This window comes from Papilio machaon, chromosome 26 (assembly GCF_912999745.1).
Source record: "Papilio machaon chromosome 26, ilPapMach1.1, whole genome shotgun sequence".
In the NCBI taxonomy this organism is placed as follows: domain Eukaryota; kingdom Metazoa; phylum Arthropoda; class Insecta; order Lepidoptera; family Papilionidae; genus Papilio; species Papilio machaon.
The window spans coordinates 5609833-5632632 of NC_060011.1; the positions used below are offsets into that span (position 1 = coordinate 5609833).

The 22800-nt window shown below is 34.5% G+C and overlaps 1 protein-coding gene across 1 annotated transcript in view; it reads right to left on the reverse strand.

Moving 5' to 3' along the window:
- LOC106720538 (serine protease inhibitor dipetalogastin) overlaps positions 1 to 22800 on the reverse strand; it is a 50407-nt gene that overhangs the window by 12587 nt on the left and 15020 nt on the right. Inside the window, exon 2 of the mRNA XM_045684506.1 lies at positions 7208 to 7352. Coding sequence (XP_045540462.1) covers positions 7208 to 7256 — 49 coding nt within the window. The 5' untranslated portion in view covers positions 7257 to 7352. The remainder of the gene's footprint in view (positions 1 to 7207; positions 7353 to 22800) is intronic.

The following is a 22800-nucleotide window of genomic DNA, read 5'->3' on the forward strand; positions in this document are numbered from 1 at the left end:
AAATTGGAGGCGCATTCTGCATTGCTGACGTGCATCAATAATTTCAACGACCGTACGACGGGTTTCCACTGTACTAATACATGTATGGAAACATATTGTTATCTCCGTTTATTCAATGTGAGTAAGAGAGAGAAAAAATGTCTGATGTTTGGTATTTCTTAATTTAATATGGTTATTTTTATTATGAACAATCCTTTACGTACACAATATGATCCTAATGAAGTGGGCGAAGAAAGTTAGAGACATACTTTTTTATTGCGTCTATATATATTTATAATTAAGTCAAATATTTTAACATACATTAACTTTATTAAATTCCGCAGAATGTAAAAAAATGTTAGATTGCTATCTTTGTTAGTTTTATTTAATTTTCTAACTTTAATTAATTATCAGTCTATTGACTTTTTTGAAAATTTCATAATAGTTTCAAAACATAGATATTTGCAACTTATTTCCAAATTAATCTTAGCTTAATCATATCTTGAGTTCATTAAGTAAGGTATAACTTCCGGTTGCAAAGCAACACAACAGTTATGCGGTACAAGCGGACACTCAAATTATCAATCTTGATCCGACCACTGCAAGTTAATAGGCTGTTGGAACCGGTTTTGACGGCTTTATTTAATAAAATTATTTATAAATTATACATATAATTATAATATATGTAATTGAATATTAAACATGATAGTATATTAAAATAAACTATCTTCAACTCTTGATCTTTAAATTATTAAAATACTAGCTGTCGCCCGTGACTCCGTCCGCGGAATTAAAACAAAAAACTTTATAAACATGACATCAACTCGTCACTCGTCACTGATAATTACTTGTTCAATAAAATAAATGTAAAGTTAACAACAAACATAAAACTCGTTTGTATTCCAAAAGTGGTTAAAAATAACAGTTGATTGCACCAACCATATTGGAAACCAGTAAAGCGCAACTTGCTTTCTTCAAATTAGCGCCGGGGTGCGAATTGTGAAGGGCCGCAATAAAGAGATACCTTCGAACGATTACTGCGGCCCGCGGGTTAGCCGCCGCTGGTAATTTTCAACATTATAACGACCTATTTACTTTATAACTACCTCACCTCTTTTCGATTCCAACAATGTTAAAGCTTTCTTTGAGTTACCTGTAAACTACTGTTTAACATAATTGTGTAGTCGTTTTTACGTTTACATCATGATAATGAAAAACCATTTCTTTTATCTGTCTGCATGTCCTAAAGGGTGCGTTTGTTCTCAAATCTACGAAACTTGACTTGGCGGGAAGTTAGCTGATGCAGGCAGAAATATTATAGGCCACTTTTTGTTGTTTTTTTTTCTGATGAAGTAGCGGTGATTCTTAATCCCGTGTAAAATTGTTGGATTACAGGTGTAGACAATGGAGACTGTTAGATAACATTACGAACTCACTTGATATTCTTTGCAATAGATTATTAATTATTGTTTAATCCTATAGTTATAAAAATATTTTTCATCACTTGAACAGCGGTAGGAACTGTTAAAATTAAAAGTAATCTGAAAGGATTATTCAAATTATTTAGTACTTTTATATGGCTATAAGTAACCGGCACTTCAAAGGTGTCCGAAATGTTTATCCTAGTTTTAATCTGAAATACTCGCGCGCGGGTTTCCTGCTCGGCGACTCGAAATTGTCTCTACCAAGAAATATCTTACATCTGGAGCGATTACGGTACTCCATCTGTCCCACTCACTCTATCCACCGCACCACTTTCGCTATCTCTTTTCAACGGAATAAATCTGCACATAAACGTGTTCAATTTTGGAATTTTAGTACACCTATATTTAATTCTACATTCCGTAACTTAATTTTTGCCATACCCTTAATTTTTTTAATACTGTGAAAGAAAAGAAGGTAAAACAATGTATCCCATAATGTACTTAAGTAAATAAATACCGACATTAAAAAGAATTACTTGAAACAAACAAAACATTGTAACTATAGGATGCATCCAAAACCTCGTTCCCCGAAACCGTTGATTTCTTCAAAGTCATTACTCTTAAATATTTCGGTTGCTCTTACCTGTTATTTGAACGCATCCAAATATCCAAAACCATTAAATAAAACTCATCACACTTAAATACATACTGTAGTGCAATCATCAACGCACTGGTATGAAGTTCTCGAGTTTTAATAACGATCATAATGAGATAAGATTGTCAGACCTAAAACTCACTTTAATTAAATATGAGTATGTCTGCTTATGGTAATAATTCAGGTTCAAACTAAGGTGACCACACTTTTATTTATTCTTAACTCTAGTCAGAGGAGGACTTTGTTTAAATTGGATATAAACATACATATTTTAGCGTCGGTGACTCAGGGGTAAAGCACTTGACTTGCAATCTGCAGGTCCTGGGTTCGAATCCCGCCATGTACCAATGTGTTTTTCGATTTTCGATTTACATCTGTACATTTATCCGACGTTCTTACGGTGAAGGAAAACATCGTGATGCAACCTGCAAATATCTGAGAAGAAATTCAATGATATGTGTGAAGTCAACCAACCCGCACTTGGCCAGCGTGGTTGACTATGTCCTAGTCACCCCTAAATTGGGATAGGCTCCGAGCCCCTCGGTGGGGACGTATAGTGAGCTGATGATGATGATGATGATGATACATATTTTAAAGTTAATTTAATAGTGCGACAACCTTAAGCAACCTTCAAGCATCTCGAGGTGCGTTATTATCACGGTTGTTAATAAATACGGAAAACATCAAATAGTCTGATGTTCAAGCTCTAGTACTAAACGGAGACTGTCCTAAATATTAGGTCCTTACATATGAAATTGGCGTTTTTCGTACTGGCCACTTTAATCACGAATTTCTCCTCTTTGGTAAGGAATTCAAAATTCAAATTTGTACAGCTATAGACTCATGTATTTGTGGTTCGATGACCATTATTCATTTGTTTTTTTTCTTCTGTTTTTTTCTGTTTGCGTCACTCATTTTACAAAATGGAAAACTTAAAATATCGCATTATTTACGAGTACGAGTTCCGCCGTGGCACTAGTGCTGCGGAAACGACTCGAAGGGTGAATGACATGTATGGCGGTCGTGTTGCAAAAGAAAACACAATTCGTTTTTGGTTCCAACGTTTTCGTTCTGGAAATTTCGATCTGCAGAACAAGCCCCGTGGGCGGCCTGAGACTCAAGTTGATAATGAAGAGTTGAAGGCTATTGTGGAAGCGGATCCATCGCAAACCACGTCCGAGTTAGCTGCAGGCTGCCATGTTAGTGATAAAACTGTTTTAATTCACTTGAAGCAAATTGGGAAGATTAAAAAGCTTGAAAGGTTGGTACCTCACGAATTGACTGAAGCAAACCGGCAAACGCGCGTCGACTGTTGCGTTACATTACTAAACCGGTACAATAATGAAGGTATTTTAAACCGAATCATTACCTGTGATGAAAAATTGGTTCTTTACGATAATCGGAAGCGCTCAGCGCAATGATTGTATCCTGGCCAGCCAGCCAAATCCTGCCCCAAGCGAAAATTAACCCCAAAAAAGTTACTTGTAAGCGTTTGGTGGACTAGTGCCGGTATTGTTCATTACAGTTTTCTCAAATCTGGCCAGACTATTACGGCTGATGTCTATTGTCAGCAATTGCAAACCATGATGGAAAAGCTAGCAGCTAAACAACCTAGGCTGGTCAATCGCTCCACGCCACTGCTGCTTCACGACAACGCTAGACCACACACTGCGCAACAGACGGCTACTAAATTAGAAGAGCTTCAATTGGAAAGTCTAAGACATCCTCCGTACTCCCCGGACCTTGCTCCAACAGATTACCATTTTTTTCGAAATTTGGATAACTTCTTGCAAGGGAAAAATTCAACTCCGATGGGGCAGTCCAAATCGCCTTCAAAGATTTTATTGATTCCCGTCCGACTGGTTTTTTTAGTAAAGGGATCAATGAACTACCTATGAGATGGCAAAAGTGCATAGAAAATAATGGTTCATACTTTGATTAATTAAATATATTACATTAAAAAATATTCGACTTTTTGTTCCTCCCATACAAAACGCCAATTTCATATGTAAGGACCTAATATACTAAACTTTTTAGTTATCGTACATTTTGAATTGATATGCATAGAATGACATCTAGTTAAATTGCATTGAAATGAGCCGAACTTTGTGCTTTATCAGGACAATTATCTGTCACACTGATACATCTAACGAATTAGACAAGATCCCATCTAGCTGGGTAAGATATTTGGGAAAACGAAGCGATGGTTTTATTACTTTGACAGCTGTCGCTTTGGTATTGACTTCGTCTTTGATTAACGACAGTAAATAAATCCCTTAATGCAACTTATATAAGAATTGATTTAAGAAGCCTGACTATTTGCATATCAGAGAAACAATATTAATTATTTCAACAATTAAAATAACTCGCATTTATAGTAACAGTTTATTTTGTATGTACATACTGGTAACCGTGCACAAATAGCGGAACAGAGAAATCTTTATCATCATAAAACGTGAGGAGTCGCTAACGTTATGTCCAGGAATGTCGCCATCTATCTGAACATTCTGGATCTAGAATAACATGATTTTAAAATTCTATACAATTAGAAATAAAATTAACTTGAATATAGGACTCAATTAATTATTAAATAGTACAAATACAAATCCAAACAATAGTGAAAAATAATTTAAAGAAACTACTATTAAACTTGATAAAAAAAAAATGGAAACCGATTTAAAAATTCACAGCATGACATCTAGGTTGTCTAAAAGGCTAGGGGATTGCTATCTCTTTCTTTATTACCATAAACAAACGTGACAAAGATAACAAAATTAAATTCTACTTTTTAAATAATAAAACCGGTAGTGATCGCATAATCAGACGGTAGTCAAATGTCATATTAATGAGCATTACAACCGAAGTGACAGCTGTCAAAATTTGTACCGTTTAAAATATAACATCTACAATTCTTTTTCTATATGATTTGCTAACTAGTTTTTCTTGATAGTACCACTTAATAATATTGGAATTCAAAAACTGTTTCTGTAGGTATAAGACATTAAGTAGAAATTATACTATCTTTAAAGGTTATATCATACTTGGCCATTATTATAGTTTTAGTTTTGTTTAGACTTAGCTAATGTATTTAATACACCAAGATGCGACCACATCCAACATCAGGTAGACTAGATTACTCTATACATTAGTGCTAATGGAAGTAAATCGAAAGTGAAATTTCAAGGTCACATCACGCTTTCGCACATTACGTTACATGAAAGAGATGGAACATATAAAGTATAGAGGAAGAAAAGAGAAAAGCTTTACATTATCATTTTGCTTTAAATATAATTTAATTTCCCGTAATAATCGTCCACTTTCTCGTGTTCTCGATCGCAATTTAGTTTAAGGATAAAATAACTGCTATGTGGGTTTGCGTTAACGATGTGATGCGCATTTGGCACTACGCCGAACGCTACAGGATGTTTATTTTTCCTTTTCTTCAATTTATTCAGTGACGCAAAAGTTATAAATAATTATTAACTTAAAAAAAATTGCATATTATATATATCTTTGCATTTGAAACAGAAAAGTCTATACCACACGTTATTATATAAAACAGAAGTTTGTAGTAAAGGTTAATGCGTCTGAGCATTACTTTTCTTATGTTTACCTATATAGGTAGAATTTGTTAAAGTTGTTCTGTGAATTGATATATAATACATAACTTTAATAGATGTAAATACGTTTATATATACGTATTAATTCTTTTTTAATAAAAATCACCCTGTAGATTAAGGTACCGCTAAGTTTATTCGCCAGCGAAAAAAAACAGGTTCAGTATAACTCAGCATACGTGATAGTATGTGATAAGTCACCGCCCGCTCCGACACGTTTGTCACGCTTAGTGCTGGATTCCACTGGCAAAAGACCGATATAAAATCATATAGTCATACCCTCTGTATCTTAAAAATAATATAACTTCACTAATGATCATAGAGTTGTGAATATTTATCAACGCAGTCTGAAAGGTTCCTCGTATAACAAGTGATTGTCGGAACTCGTTACCGCTCTCTGACGGACATGGATCTATCGATCATAGATCTACAGATCATCGATCCCGCGGACATTAGACGCCATTAACCACCAATGATCTTGTCAGTCAGACTCTAATCAATTAAAGGTGGCGATACATCGAGCAACATTTTTTTTACTTTAATTATTTTCGACCATAAATTATTCTATACCGTATTCTTGAAAGTGACTTCGTTGAAATAGTCGTTATTTTCAATTCTAAAAATAGAATTAAAATGTATTCATCTATATATATAAAAGAAAGACGTGTTAGTTACACCATTTATAACTCAAGAACGGCTGACTCGATTTGACTGAAAATTGGTGGGCAGGTAGCTTAGAACCAGGAAACGGACATAAGATAATTTTTACCCCGTTTTCTATTTTTTATTCCGCGCGGACGGAGTCGCGGGTAAAAGCTAGTTTGATATATTTTTTTCATTGTCAAAAAAAGGAACTGTGTCCTTAATTTTGGAGTTAATAATTTGATTACTTTGAAAGTAATTTCTTTAACTCGGTGTATCACGGACCTATGTTGAATAGAAACTAAAAATAAAAACAATATAATTGTAGCGCTGGTTGTTAATTTAAGTATCCCGTAGATTTTAACTAATTGAAGTCGAATCAACGGAACTGAATAATGGTAGTTGTTAAACATGATTAGATATTAAACATAATTGACAACCTCTTCGTCTATACTGGACCACGGTAATGAAGATAAAATTGACTTAGTCTAGAAGTAGTATCAAAGTGTAAAGGATAGAATAAAAATCTTTGTATACAGCCATTCAAAAACTGCGCAGTTTTAGGTCGAACTATATGTGGGATGTTCCACACAGTCGGCCCATTTGGCAACTAACTGCACGGATTTGACAGTTAACCATATGCCACCATAAAGTTTGCATCTTGTTATAGTTGAAAGAAAAAACACTAACAGAATTATCAACGCACGCATCAATCTGCCGTATAAAATTAACAATGTTTGTAAATTCTTTTATTAAGACTGGGAGAACATAAAAAGTTTATCTTACAGTGTTGTAAAAAATGACAACGGTGCTTTTTATGTTCTGATGTTTTTAGACCTTAAGTAAAAAGGATTTAGATCTAGATTTGATTGTCGCGTTTAAATACTTACCCATTATAATTAAAGCTGATACAGCAAGAACATGCAATCTGGACTCCATTTTTCAAAATTTATAATTTACACTTATTGTTATGAAGTTCACTTATGTAAAAACTTTTGCACTTTTCCCGGCAATTCAGTCGTCCATGTTCAAAGTCTGAAACAAAGATATTAATTTTATACCAAGAGTTTTAATCTATATCTTATATATATAAAAGAAAGTCGTGTTAGTTACACTATTTATAACTCAAGAACGGCTGAATAGATTTGACTGAAAATTGGTGGGCAGGTAGCTTAGAACCAGGAAACGGACATAGGATAATTTTTACCCCGTTTTCTATTTTTTATTCCGCGCGGACGGAGTTGCGGGTCAAAGCTAGTTGTTAGATAAAAATTAAATTAATATTCGTCAAAGATAGCTTAAAAAAATTATATAAAATATGTTAGAAATAAAATGGTAAAACAACAAGTTTCAAAATATATTTTTTTTTTTTTTTTAATATTATTAAATAGTTACAAACGCAAAATTTCACATTCTGCTTACGAACGAACTATAAAATTTGCATATAACGACACAGTTAATAAAAAAAACTAGGTGAATTTGTAAACTGGAGTGAGTCAAAATTAGTTCCGGTGCATCGCACGAATGCCTCCATTCGCGTCTCGATCACATATCACAACTGACATGCTAAAGTGTTCCAAACGTATACACTTTCTCTGTGAAACATGAGGGTTTTAAACGGCGGCTGATGCTCGATGTCCGAAAATTCGAACATATTAATATATGATTAATCTGTAGTTAAACATTGCTTAAGCATTGGTTACTACAACGTTTATTTTTAATGATGAAGTAATGATTTTTTTTATATCAAAAGGTGGCAAACGAGCAAACGGCCACCTGGATCCGCCGACATAGCGAGGCGACCGTTGCCCATAGACATCTACAAATGCAGATGCGTTGCCTACCTTTAATCAACGGAGAAGGGGACGCACATAAAGAGGATATTTCTCCTTCCTATGCGTCCCCTCCTCCGCCAAGTCCACTTCCCCTTCCCATCCTTTCCTAATAAGAAAAGGTTGGGAAAGGAAAGAGAACTAAAATTAGGCCTCCGGCACCACACTCATCAGACGAAACGCGGAATTGCTTCCACTTCACGCCTGTCTTCTGTGTGGTCGTGGTATTTCACCGGTCGACCCGGCCAATTCCCACAAATATTGTTGTTGCGGGATCTACACCTGTAAGTGTATGATTAGAAATGAGGATCAATTCATGAGTGAAAGTTTGACATGTTTGTCTCAACTCAACTTATTAAGTTTGCTGCTGATTTGTTATTAGCACATACTCAGTTAAAATTTCGTTAGGCCCTTCTTACACAAAGCAACGTCAATCTTTGAAATCCGATGAATTCAGTCGTTAAGCGACTTAGGCAATGTAACGCGTCGAATATTCAACGTTTTGTTTCTCGGACGCAACTATAAGATATTAGTTTCGTCGACTTACATTAACTTGTGTACGAAGGGCCGTAAGTGACAGCTATTTAGCAAAGTGGCAATTTATCACTTTACTTCATGAGATGTTCAGCATCTTTACGAGCAAACATATCTTTAATGGATGTAAAACTAAAAAAGTCAAAACAAGTAGCCACTCCATATAAAATTTCTGTCTGTTTTTCTTTTTTTGGTCAGATTTTAAGGTAACCCTTCTCAGATTATACCTTGTTCTAAATGCGGCAAAGTTTCTGAGAAGTCAGCCATCAGGTGGGCACATTAAAATTTAAATTAATTAAAAACCCAAACATAAAACATGTTACGAGATAAACTTTATATTTAAGACTCTTTAAAAAGTTTTATCTTTATTTCTAGTAAATATTTATACATGGACAGGCTACAAGCAGTTGTATTTTGTGTCTATTTGTTTTTTGCTATTTTGGCGCTAACGGTAGCAGTGGTGAGGATTCAAACTATTAAGATACTAGATAGAATGAACTGTTAATATGGCGGAACGAAGCAAAAGCTGTCATTTCCAAGCAATAACCTATCTATATAGATCATATGCCGTTTGTTTCCATTGTCAAATTACATGAAGAGAAACATATGAGATTACGTTAAGACAACATTTTTTTGTATAATATTTTGATTGTAGAAGTTGGGAAAATCCGTGTCTGTTCGCATATTTTGTTGGTCATTATATGAAAAGAAAAAGTACTAGAATGACATAAATAGGAAGTTGTAGTTAAAAGAGACGAGCGTGGTATGCGGGACGGTGGGCAGCGGACGTCGTCGTCTGCAATCAGTTTTGCTCGGCCAGAAATATCCAGTAAATAATTCGCAAATTGTATTAACAAAGAATAAAATAAGTCAATATTGAAAGGGACAGTTTTATTACGCCGCGCCGGCAAATAATAATCGCTGAGAAATAGTAAGAGCTCGAATCGTCAATTTTTTTTAATTTATAAATAAAAACGACTAGTTTGTTAAAAAAACATACTTGTACGGCGATGTTACTATAGATTAAGTTAAAAAGGAAAACATTTCCATGTATATCAAAATATTTTTAAATTGTTTATACCAATAAATAATTCGCTTACTCACAATATATCTCTTTTAATAAATTTTACTACGCCAATATTCCTGTCACATTTCCCTCCATTATTTTACCATAAACTAGCTCTATCTAAGATGGCCGTCCCTGCATTCTGCATTTTAATTGGACGACGACCCTATTTACCATAAATTACGTATTGTCTATGTCTAGGAGATTGTCTAAGTTAGCGTTTAGATTTTCTCCGTCCCACATTGTGCGCACGATTTAGACTTTCGAGCGTTTTGTATATCAGAAGGGCAATCTTTAGAAAATCATTAAATCGAAAATACGTAAAATAACTAGCATTTTAAAGAGGACGTTCTTGAGAAAATATTCTTGGAGAAAATATGGGCGGGAAAGTTTATTATTTTGAAATTATAACTGCTTAATATTTAAGTTTTAGATACTATTCGTAAACTGTTATAAAAAAAATATAAAGCGATAGGACCTGGTGAAACTAGCTGTCACCCACGAATCCGTTCGCACGGAATAAAAAAATAAGTAGCCTATATGTTCTTCCGGACTATGTTCTATATCTGTGCCAAATTTCATCAAAATCCGTTGAACCATTACGGAGGTACCTTCTAACAAACATCCATTCATCTAAACTTTCGCATTTATAATATTAGTAAAATTACTAAATAGTTAAAGAAGTGTTAAAAGCATTTTATTACGAATCTTTTCAGCTATTGACCTAAAACGATTGTATTCATAAGAAAACGTGGACAATGTTGCACTCAGCGTTACCAACATAATAACAATGCAGGCGAATGTATGTTTCTGAGCCACAATGAATTGGGGCCGTGCGAAAATTGTACATATAATTTTTCGAATAACCGCCTCGATTGCCTTTGTGATATTGTAAGTCTATTCCTAGGCTACAATTTCATACCGAAGAAAATACGATATAAAAGTGCAGCCTGAAAAATAACAATAAACCTACGCTAAGGGCTTTCCTTAGTGACTTACTAGGACTGGGTACCAAAGAACTTCCTTTAAAGTTTTTTCTTAGAATAACATTATGAAAAATTAAAGTTGATTCGTTCCTAGAGCTTTCGATGTAAAGTAGGTGATTGTACCAGGCTATCATAAAGCTATAGAGGTCAGCGTGCCGGCGATCAGCCTTGACACTTCGAGGGCGTGACCCCTGACCCGGTAAATCGGCGCCAACGAAAGTTCTGCCGGCCCATGTTTGTATTGAATGACTTTCTCATCGTCTATGCTATCCTGGTCAATCCATTACAAATGTTTTTTTTTGTTTAAAATAGATTTCAAATTGTGTAAAAAAACGCGTCATTTTGTTTTGTGTAAGCTAGTCTTATCGGTGTTCACTTGTTTTTTAGAATGTAAACAAAAATGTTATTGAACCTTTTGATAATGTAATTATTAAAAAAAACAAACGTTTTCTTGTTTTTCAAAAATATTCTTTCTTACATTTAAATTAGACATCATAACATTAAATTGTTAAAAAATAAATAAAAAACTTGTGACATCGAAAGTACAACTGAGAATAATTTAGATGACATAAAGTAAAAATAGATTGATTTACAACACAAAAGCACAAAAAGGAAATGGAACAAATTTCCTCAGAGCTTCGACAAAAACACAAATCTTTTGTGCGACAATTTGTCAAATTTCCATCCTAATATATCAGATTTGTTTAACGGTTGTATGCACGTTGTCAGCCAAGCAAAATTGAATCTTACCTTAAAGCTTTTAAAATTTTAAATAACTTGCTTTTAAAGTTTCGGAAGCTACAATTCTCGCTTAACTGTGCTTTTTGTGAGAGCATTCAATTTGCGAATTCTTTTTTTATTGATTGTCACATCGTTTGCTGTCAGTCATTGTGCGGAATGCGAGTCGAATAACGAGTGGCAATCGAGCAATGTTTAATGTTTATTCTCTCCGGTGTTTTGTTTGATGCCCTCTTACCCGATATCGCCTACGCAAATATCTTCCGGGTGTAAGCCAATAGGTTAAAATTAAACTAAAGTATGTCAATAATACGTGAGAATGATTAACACTTTGACAAATTATCTAATACATGAAGCACACTACTGCAAAAGCGTATCGAAAGCGAATCCAATTACGTTACTTATCCTGGAATTTATTCCAGAAAACCATTCAGTCATTTCATGAATCTATGGGTTTTCTCTTTTGTTTATTCGCGTTTGTTTGCTTTGGTTCTGATTCGCTTCGAAGGTTGCGTTACGAGTCTAAGCTATATGTCAAAAACTATAGCCTGATATTAAGTGAAATATTACTTTTATTAAATAGAAATCCTAGTTTTATTTATTATTTATTTGACAGTATCAGAATTATAATAATTAATCCAAGTGAATACACTTATTCGTGACACAGTCAAGTGACAAAAAAGTTTAATACAAATACGTTTTGCAAGTATGTCTGTCCTCTAGCACATCACTTAATCTTGTCTCTTGGTCATAAAATAGTAACTTCTCAAATGTTGCATAATAAAATAATAGATGTAAAGATTACGAGTATCTACATTACAGTGACACTTGGATGTGGTATCTTATTTAACGTAATCTTATGGATGCGGCGTTGTGTTTTATGAGCTGCCCGTTATCCGCGGCAACGGTTTTTCGGCTTGACTTAGCTCGTAACGGTTGCTAAGCTTAATGCTTAATTTACGGATGACTTATTTTAATATTTAACTCAGTTTTTATGTGACTGTTATTCTGAAGAGACTAGTACATTTATTAAGTATTCATTTAGGAATAACTAAGCTACTTTATTGATATGGGATAAGCAGATTCCTATTTTCAATGGCCGTACAATATCTATCATATTTACAAAATTGACGCAAGTATAGAAATATTACCTTAACTTAATTACGAACATGTGAGTTTTTCTAAATGTACGAAAATATGTAACCAATTATAAAATCACAGCTTCTTTTATAACTACCCACAAATTTTAAAATGACTTTAATAATACTCCAATGTACATAAATTGCCTTTCACATTGACGTGCAATCATCAAATTATTTTTCTTAATGTTCAATAATTTAGTTTACGTTATACCCTCGGGTGGATGAATATACTATTTATCTTATAATAAACGATTTATACTCGAGACGAATGTTTTGCCATTAAGTCGTAATCACATTAAACTTGCTTATTAATTGAACATTCTTTATATTTTTAAATTAATATGAATTCGTTTGTAAACCGTTATCTTTAAAATAAAACTACATATTGTTAACTATGCAGATGGTTCAGGGGTTAAGCACTTGTGATCTGCAGGTCTTGGGTTTGAATTTTTTATAAAGTGGCTGATAGCAAGCAGCCATTTTATTTTGCCAAAATTGCGAAGTGACCGCTGCCCATAGATATCCTCAATTGCAGATACGTTGCCTACCATTAATCAACAAAGGAGGGGATGCACCGTAAGAGAATATTTCTCTTTCCTAAGCAGCCCCTCCACCGCCAAAACTACCTTCCCTACTCACGCCTTAAGGACAAAAATTTGATCTTCGGCGTACAAAAACATGGGCAATATTTCTCCATCGCAGATAAATAAGCAATTACCTATTAAAGTCTTATATTAGGTCCTTACATATGAAATTGGAGTTTTGTATGGGAGGAACAAAAAGTCGAATATTTTTTAATATAATATATTTATTTAATCAAAGTATGAACCATTATTTTCTATGCACTTTTGCCATCTCATAGGTAGTTCATTGATCCCTTTACTAAAAAAACCAGTCGGACGGGAATCAATAAAATCTTTGAAGGCGATTTGGACTGCCCCATCGGAGTTGAATTTTTTCCCTTGCAAGAAGTTATCCAAATTTCGAAAAAAATGGTAATCTGTTGGAGCAAGGTCCGGGGAGTACGGAGGATGTCTTAGACTTTCCAATTGAAGCTCTTCTAATTTAGTAGCCGTCTGTTGCGCAGTGTGTGGTCTAGCGTTGTCGTGAAGCAGCAGTGGCATGGAATGATTGACCAGCCTAGGTTGTTTAGCCGCTAGCTTTTCCATCATGGTTTGCAATTGCTGACAATAGACATCAGTCGTAATAGTCTGGCCAGATTTGAGAAAACTGTAATGAACAATACCGGCACTAGTCCACCAAACGCTTACAAGTAACTTTTTTGGGGTTAATTTTCGCTTGGGGCAGGATTTGGCTGGCTGGCCAGGATCCAACCATTGCGCTGAGCGCTTCCGATTATCGTAAAGAATCCATTTTTCATCACAGGTAATGATTCGGTTTGAAATACCTTCATTATTGTGCCGGTTTAGTAATGTAACGCAACAGTCGACGCGCGTTTGCCGGTTTGCTTCAGTCAATTCGTGAGGTACCCACGTTTCAAGCTTTTTAATCTTCCCAATTTGCTTCAAGTGAATTAAAACAGTTTTATCACTAACATCGCAGCCTGCAGCTAACTCGGACGTGGTTTGCGATGGATCCGCTTCCACAATAGCCTTCAACTCTTCATTATCAACTTGAGTCTCAGGCCGTCCACGGGGCTTGTTCTGCAGATCGAAATTTCCAGAACGAAAACGTTGGAACCAAAAACGAACTGTGTTTTCTTTTGCAACACGACCGCCATACACATCATTCACCCTTCGAGTCGTTTCCGCAGCACTAGTGCCACGGCGGAACTCGTACTCGTAAATAATGCGATATTTTAAGTTTTCCATTTTGTAAAATGAGTGACGCAAACAGAAAAAAACAGAAGAAAAAAACAAATGAATGACGGTCATCGAACCACAAATACATGAGTCTATAGCTGTACAAATTTGAATTTGGAATTCCTTACCAAAGAGGAGAAATTCGTGATTAAAGTGGCCAGTACGAAAAACGCCAATTTCATATGTAAGGACCTAATATTTATAAAGAGGTGCTAGAAAAAGATTTTAAATTTAAATTTATCACTAATTTGTAGTCTCTACATAGTTGCTAAGCTTTCGCCGGTAAAATTTATGTACGCCTAATGTGATAATAATTTATAACTTAAACCACTTAAGTGTAGATTAAGTTACGACTATAATAAACTTAAAATGCAATCACGTGACGACGATACACGTTACATAAAAGTTTACATAAAATATATTGATGAACGAAGGGTAGTTATATATTTTTCCTCTTCTGCCTTATACATAAAACTAGCTATCGCCCACGACGATGTCCGCGAGGCATTAAAAAAAGGACTTAATAAGTAGCCTATGTGTTCTTCCAGACTATGCTCTACATCCATACCAAATTACATCAAGATCCGTTGAGCAGTTCCGGAGAGACCTTCAAACAAACATCCATCCATCCAACCATTCTTCAATACGTCCAAACATACGCATTTATAATATTAGTAAGACTATATGTAAATACATATATAAAATATGAAGGTTTAATATTTATCAAGTAGGCACATAACAATAATATATAAAATGTGTGGTCATAATCTATGCACATAGTATTTACCATATCTAAATAAAATGCATTCGATTAGTTTTGTTACCGCAAATTCGATGTAACGACATTATCTCACAAGTCGTGAGATTGTGTGAAAGCTCTCTCTCACATGACAAACTGTTTGAACGAATGTTGGTGAGCCCGTTACAAACTTTCCAATACTTTGTTTGATGTACAGTGAAAGAATTAAATTCGCTTACCACCTAGTCTATTATATCGTACACCATAAAAGTTATGACTATAAAACTCCACTGTAGTGAGACTTGTGTTAAATATAGACATCTCTTTCCTTCTTATTAATAAAATAGAGACATGTATCAATACAATTTTTGTCAACTCTACAATAATGTACTCGTATATTTTTTACGCGCGCATTTCTCTAATGCGTTTAAAATCGTTTTCTAACATCGCCTATTTATTATTAAATCAATCCCATGTCGATTTGAATTCGATACACAATCTCACTGTATGCGTCAGTAGTTGCTTAAGAGTATTTTGTAACGCATAGTACTCGTCTTAAATCACAATAGCGTTGTCCCACTCGCATGGTGCAATCCCATAGCCAGAGAGAAGATGTCCCGGAGGTCAATACTCCTCTGCATTCCACCCTTTTATTATTAGGAAAGAATGGGAAGGGGGAGTGGATTTGGCGGAAGAAGGGACACATAGGAAAGAGAAATATCCTCATATAATGTTCGTAAGAAACGGGATTCTTACCACGATTAGGCTGTTCGAGCTCCCGATATTTCGGCACAGTTGCATGCGCCATGTAAAAACCACGAAAGTTTGAAGTTATATATAGAAATATCCTCTTTCTTTGCGTCTCCTTCCCCGTTGAATAAAGATCTGCATTTGTGGATTTCTATCCGTGGCCGTTTGCTCGTTTGCCACCTTTTGATATAAAAAAGGGAATTAGTCAAAATAAGGGATGTTCTGGGATCATCTCTCTATGAGTCGACTTTTCTATTCATTAAAGATACACTCGCTTGCCATCGTCTTCTATAAAGAAACAATATTACTTTGACAACGGTACACTCATAAGCGAAAGTGCAATCGTCAGTGTTTTGTTATTAGTAATTGTTCGGCACTTTCGTTTTCACTGATGTTCTTTTTGTATACTTGTTAATAAACTGTACTTAATAGAGTAAGCTTTCATTACTTATGTATACTATTGTACGCTAAAGAGAAAACTTGTTATGTTTTTTTTTGTTTATTTTAGAGTTGCATTGATAAATATTTTGCCGAGTTGCGGACCTTTTTTGGACGTGAAAGCTTTGTGCTAATAAGTGTACTTATAATAAATTGGTGTCAATTTCTTAAAAATGTTATTCAAAGACGTTAAACAAACTTTATTATTAGTTTTTGTGTATTATTAGTAAAAATAGTAAGTGTTCTGATATGGCCTTCATTGATGTCAATTGTAGTACTAACTCTCCGTAGTTAATTCATTCAGAAAAATCTAAATTTTTAGGTAATATTTATTAAGATAACTACGGATGTGATACATTACAGTTAAGTTTAATTTGTAGGTAAGTGAATACTTAACTAGTAAATTGAAACGAAATCTTCTGTATCATTCATATACCGTTGCAAATAAAAAGCATAACACACGTTAACTTTACCATAAAATTGTAATTATTTAAATAAACACATGCCAAGCAGTCGTCAAATCATTGTCAGGATCTCAAAGCAGCTTTTTTATGGCCATAATTCCGTTAACGAGCGGTGTGAGTGGATTTAATTTAATCTGAATAGGCCGGTTATGTCTGAATAGGCTCCTTCAACTCGGTCTGAATAGGCCCGTTCGATCCCGCGATTTGCGATGTAACATTTTCTCTGACACATTTAGAAAACGAAACGTGATTTGCGAATTTTGATCATCCTAAAAGTTATATAAGAATCCTTGATGTTTAAATAAACTAGATTGAAGTGAGATGATTGCCAAAATATTGAGTGTGGTTCAAATTCTTTCATAGAATTAATTTCAAGAAAGTTTTACATGTAGTTATAAGTTTATAGTGCACTTATCAAGTCGTCAGCACAACGAAGAGTCGACCGTGACCTTTATTCTATCATATAACTAAATAAAACTTCTAAAAGGAATCATACCCCAATTCACAATAGCAATTACCAACAACTACAACATAACTCACGACAGTAACCCAGAGGGGTGGGCAGATACCATTTGGCATTGTCGTTGTTGCGGATGAGAATGTTAGATGGATGAATGGATGTTTGTTTGAAGGGAGATACCTTTCGAACGGCTCAACGGATCTTTATAACATTTGGTACAAATGCAGAACATAGTCTGGAAGAACTCATAGGCTACGTATTAAGTTTTATTTTTTCAACTCCGCGCGGACATAATCGCGGGCGATAGCTAGTTTATTTAATAAAAGAAACAGTTATATCACTTCTGTACATTACATATTTTCGGATTTTTAATATTGGACTTCAAGATAAAAAAAATGAAGGAGGTAATACGATCGCTGCTGTGGTCCACAAAAAAAGGAATAAAACCAAACCAAACAAACAAGGTGATGCCACAGACGTTCTGTAACAATATCCATTCTGCGTCAATCAACACGTTAGTTTTCTGAAGAATTTGAAGGTTAAAAAGAATAAGCTCCTCTTACGGTGGGTTTCTGAGACCGAAATAACCGTTTAAAACATTTTTATCTCTGTTTTGTCAAGAGAAGACCCACGGTCTTTGGTCTCGGAAACCCAAGGTACCTCTACTAATTTATTTAACATCTCGCTAGAACAAACTTAAAATATATAACTCTGTAATGTAAATAATGTAATTTGAATTTAGGTTTCGTTTCTATTAGAAGTATATCTAAAGTTTACGGAAAATGGTTACCATCGAGGGATAGAGTCATCCAAATCTACGTAGGACTTTAGCAACTTATGATTCCTTTCCACCATCTTTCACCATAAACTACTGTGAGGTGAACGTACCCGTTTCGTCACTATGGAAAGCTCTGTGCTGTCTCTTTGTAAATATTAAAGTAAAATCAATGGCGTACCGCGCTGGAGTCCACCAATCAGCGGCGAGCAGAGCGCAGGTCGCTTCACGGTCTGCCGGCAACATTATTGTCCTATCCATTCATTGTCTGCGTTTCCTGATTACTCCGGGTCCGATGAGAATGCTTCATGTTTTTGTTATTTTTATTTCAACTGACTGTTGTTAGCCAAAGTTTCGGAGGTCCGTTGTTTTGGAAGGAAAAATAGTTTGTATATATGTAAGATTTTTGTTGAGACGCTAATTGAAAACAAGAAGGTTCACAGAAGCTAGATAAAAAACGCTACAAATAACTGTAATAGGTTAAATGAAAATTTAAATTAAATGTTACTTCATAACATTATTTTAAAAAAGAAGGCTTCTAGATTGCATTTTTTCTGTAACCCTGATAACATTAGATTGGTCAGTATACCTTGAGTACCTTGAGTCTATACAATTTTTAATGCATTTGTTCATGTACTTACACGAATACGGCAGCTGTTTTAATAACCTTTAAAACTTGGACTTCCCATAAGGACGTTTTGTAAGTGACATTATAAGAGTCTCAAAAAAAAAGTATAAAAAACTTAATTTACGTGGAATTCAAGATACCAACAAAGTGTCCAGATTGCAAATAAAAACTGACGACATGGATCTTAATACACCCATCAATCAAATATTAAAAATAAAGGAACCAAAGTAAATTGATTCGAGGAGCGATTATTGGAAAAGGTTGGAAGAGGAAAATATGTACTAGGCTATCATATATGAAACATTACAAACACACACAACACACAACAAAGGGAGATTATCTTACTAATATTATAACTGCGAATGTTTACATGCATTGATGGATAGGTGATTGTTAGAAGGTATCTCCGGAACAGCTCAACGCACATCGATGAAATTTGTCACAGATGTAGAACATAGTCTGGAAGAACACATAGGCTACTTATTAAGTTTTTTTTTTATTCCGCGCGGACCAAGTTGCGGGCGACATATAGTATTTTCAAACAGTTAGAGTAAAAGACAAGAATAAAAATAGCTTGATTTTTGCTGTGCTTATTCTTATATCCAGATTAAATTTTTGATATTGATAAAAAACTGGTAAATTAGCTGAAAATTTACTATATATATATCTCTACTATAATGATCTAAAAAAAGTTGTATCAGCTTTTAAATTAGAAATTTGACGATTCTCGAGAATTGTTGCTATTTATAAAAGACGGTAAAAAAGTTCTAATGTACGCATGGATGTGTTTTAACACATTTCTACCTCTACAAACAAAGTTCTTTTTGTGACGTAATTGCAAACAAAACGGATACCCATATATGTTTATTTTTCAAGGCGTTCTAATAATCAGTTCAATACAAAGTTGCAGGCGAGTCATGATGCGAATACCTTCGCGTAGAAATATCTTGTGGCTGAACGAGTGGATATCACCGATAAATTGTATACCTCGCCGGATTACAATTTGCCCAGTCATATCGTAAAAATTCGCCAAATTGCATATAGAACGAATTTATTCACAAGTATTGTGTTAAACCAATTTTTAATGATGATATTTGTTTGGTAGTTTAGTATTTTCTTTGGTGATCGCTGCTATCTATATTGGCTGCGCAGCAAATGAAATGTCGCTATTAAATATTCTAACAGTGGTAGATCCCGCAACAACAATATTTGTTGGGTGCACGAATTGGCCGGGTCGACCAGTGAAATACAACGAACACACAGAAGACAGGCGTGAATTGGAAGCAATTCCGCGTTTCGTCTGATGAGTGTGGCACCGGAGGCCTAATTTTAGTTCTCTTTCCCTTCCCACCCTTTTCTTATTAGGAAAGGATGGGAAGGGGAAGTGGATTTGGCGGAGGAGAGGACGCATAGGAAGGAGAAATATCCTCTTTCTGTGCGTCCTCTTCTCTGTTGATTAAAGGTAGGCAGCGCATCTGCATTTGCGGATGTCTATGGGCAACGGTTGCCTCGCTATTGCAGCGAATCCAGGTGGCCGTTTGCTCGTTTGCCACCTTATGATATTAAAAAAAAAATCATAATATAACCCGTCAATTTGTGATGTGTCTAGTATTAATGATATTTTTCGATAAAATGCAAACGGGCGGATAAGATTTGCCAGTGACAAAGCCAAAATACAAACAACCATAGATGTCTATATAAATACTCTTCAAGAATGCAATTTTATAAGTGTACAAGGAAGGATGGGAGGTCACGTACGATTGGACGGGTCCCTTGATGTAGAATTTCATTGTTGTCAGTATTTTGAACGGAACTTATTGCCAGTACTGCGGATAAACTCCAGTAAGTGAGAAGTCGAAGGAATAATGGAAATAGTTTGAATAACTCCGCGTACGAGATCCGTATTTTATATAGTTGACTTATGGATTGACTTATATTGAAGCGCAAATGTTTTAAATCAAAATTCTAAGGATACGGATCAAGTGATACTGGGTTTAAATCCCATCGGTCGACTATTATCGTGAGCTAAATCTAGCTTTTTCTTGCAACACTGTCCGCGCGGAATTAAAAAAAAAATTACTAAGGAGCCTATGAGTTTTTCAGACTATGTTCTATATGTATGCTAAATTTCATCGAGATTCGTTTATCCATTCCTGAGTTACATTCCAACAAACATCCGTGCATCAAGTGAGATTAAAAAATATTTTAAATGAATGACTTATATTTCTATCTTGGAATTATAAAGCAAAAAGTAGACATGAATGCATAACAAAATTATGAAATAATTAATACTTGGTAACAAGTTTCCGGTATTTAACATCATACTGAGCAGATGTTTCGCTTGAGTTTTCCGCAACAAACAATTCATCTGTAAGCGTTGTCGTGCGGTCGATGACAGGCGCGGTTTCTAAATGATAATTATATGTTCCGGATATATCGGACATTTTGCTGGAATATTTACCATCAATAAACGGCTTACACGCATAATTATAAACTGGTTAATTTTAAATAACGGAAACAATTTAAAGTGGTCTTGGATTGGGCACACTTTGTATTGAGATATCCCGAAGCATCCTACTCACTTGGGAAGCTCTAAAGTGGGCACAAGGAATCGCGAATCGCGAATCCAAGCTAACTGCGAAGGATAGAAAAATCTGGCGACAAACTGTAAACTCCCACTAACCCACTACGGAGACTTAGAACGATAAGTCAAGTTAAATGACTTAGTCCGATCGTGATAAGTTTAAGTGAAATTTTGAAAGTTGAAAATTCCGGTATCTCTCTTCTAAATACTATTAAATGTACAATTGACAAAATAAATTAGCACACAAAAGAGTTTTATTGACGCTGATACGTTTAGAGGCAAAATTAAGTTGGAATGCGAGTCAATGGGTATCCGAGACTTGCATTAGAGGAGGAGCGGGTGAGTTGATTAAGTCAACATGGAGTAGTGTGGGTAAACGTTCGTCTATTGACAAGGAAGTTTGATAGCTTATGTGTTAATAATTATATAGCTATAAATATGAAGAGATAGAAATGTTAACTTGAAATAATAAATAACATTTAATTGAATATTCCACTCTATGTGAAGTCTTGATGACTTCGGGTAAAATTGTCATTCGACAGTTTTGTCGTCACTACTTTCTTAACTAGTGTGTTAACTACCTGAATAATAAATTCAATTACAATTTAAATCTGTAGCCTTGAAGCATGGCTAATAATGTATTTTATTTTCTCCAATTGATCCATACTTGATACATGAGAAGATATATTTATGCAAAATAATAAGATAATCGATCTATGAAGTATTAAGTTAAATTCCTCGGCCCAATGCCAGCGCGTATTGCACAGAGGTCAATAAACTCAGTAATTGAATTCCAACAGAAACTTATCCATGCGCTAAAATCAGAATCGTAAACTTTAACTTCTATTCCTTGCAAAGTTAGGAATAAACATATTTGATAAAAATATCCCAATGTGTTAATTTGCAGGACACAGTATCATTTTCCTCAACTTTGATCATTAACAAACAACATTATAGTTATTAATTATTATTGATTTTCAAATTTGACTTGCAGTAAAATTTAAATAAACCAATCGCTTAAAAACTTATTTCTATTAGAACAGAAATAGGCATTGCTTTCTGTAAGCATAAATTAAGTTGTAAAATTAATACACTAGACTTCCTTTATAATACTTAAGTGTTTCCTGTTTCAGTATTCAAGTTATAAAGTTACGTTAAAGCTTTACGATCATAACGTTTCTCTGTTATTAGGTCATTGTGAACCGCTACTTTAGCATTAAAGGTATTTTAATTGGTTACTCTTATTATAAATGCTCCAAAAACAATAACAGTGCTTCCGATATCTGCGATGAAATTAAATTTAACAGCAAATTTGTGTATGAAATTAATTTAGGTCATGAAGTATTCTTAAATCGATCAGAATTGTAATAAAAATATCGACATTAATTATTAATTTAATTGAAATTAAATTAAACTTTGGTAAAATTAATTTAAACTTTGCTTAAATAAATTAAACTTTGGGTAAATTAGTAAAATATTGATGAATTAATTAAAAAAAAATGACTTTGAATTCTTTCATTACCA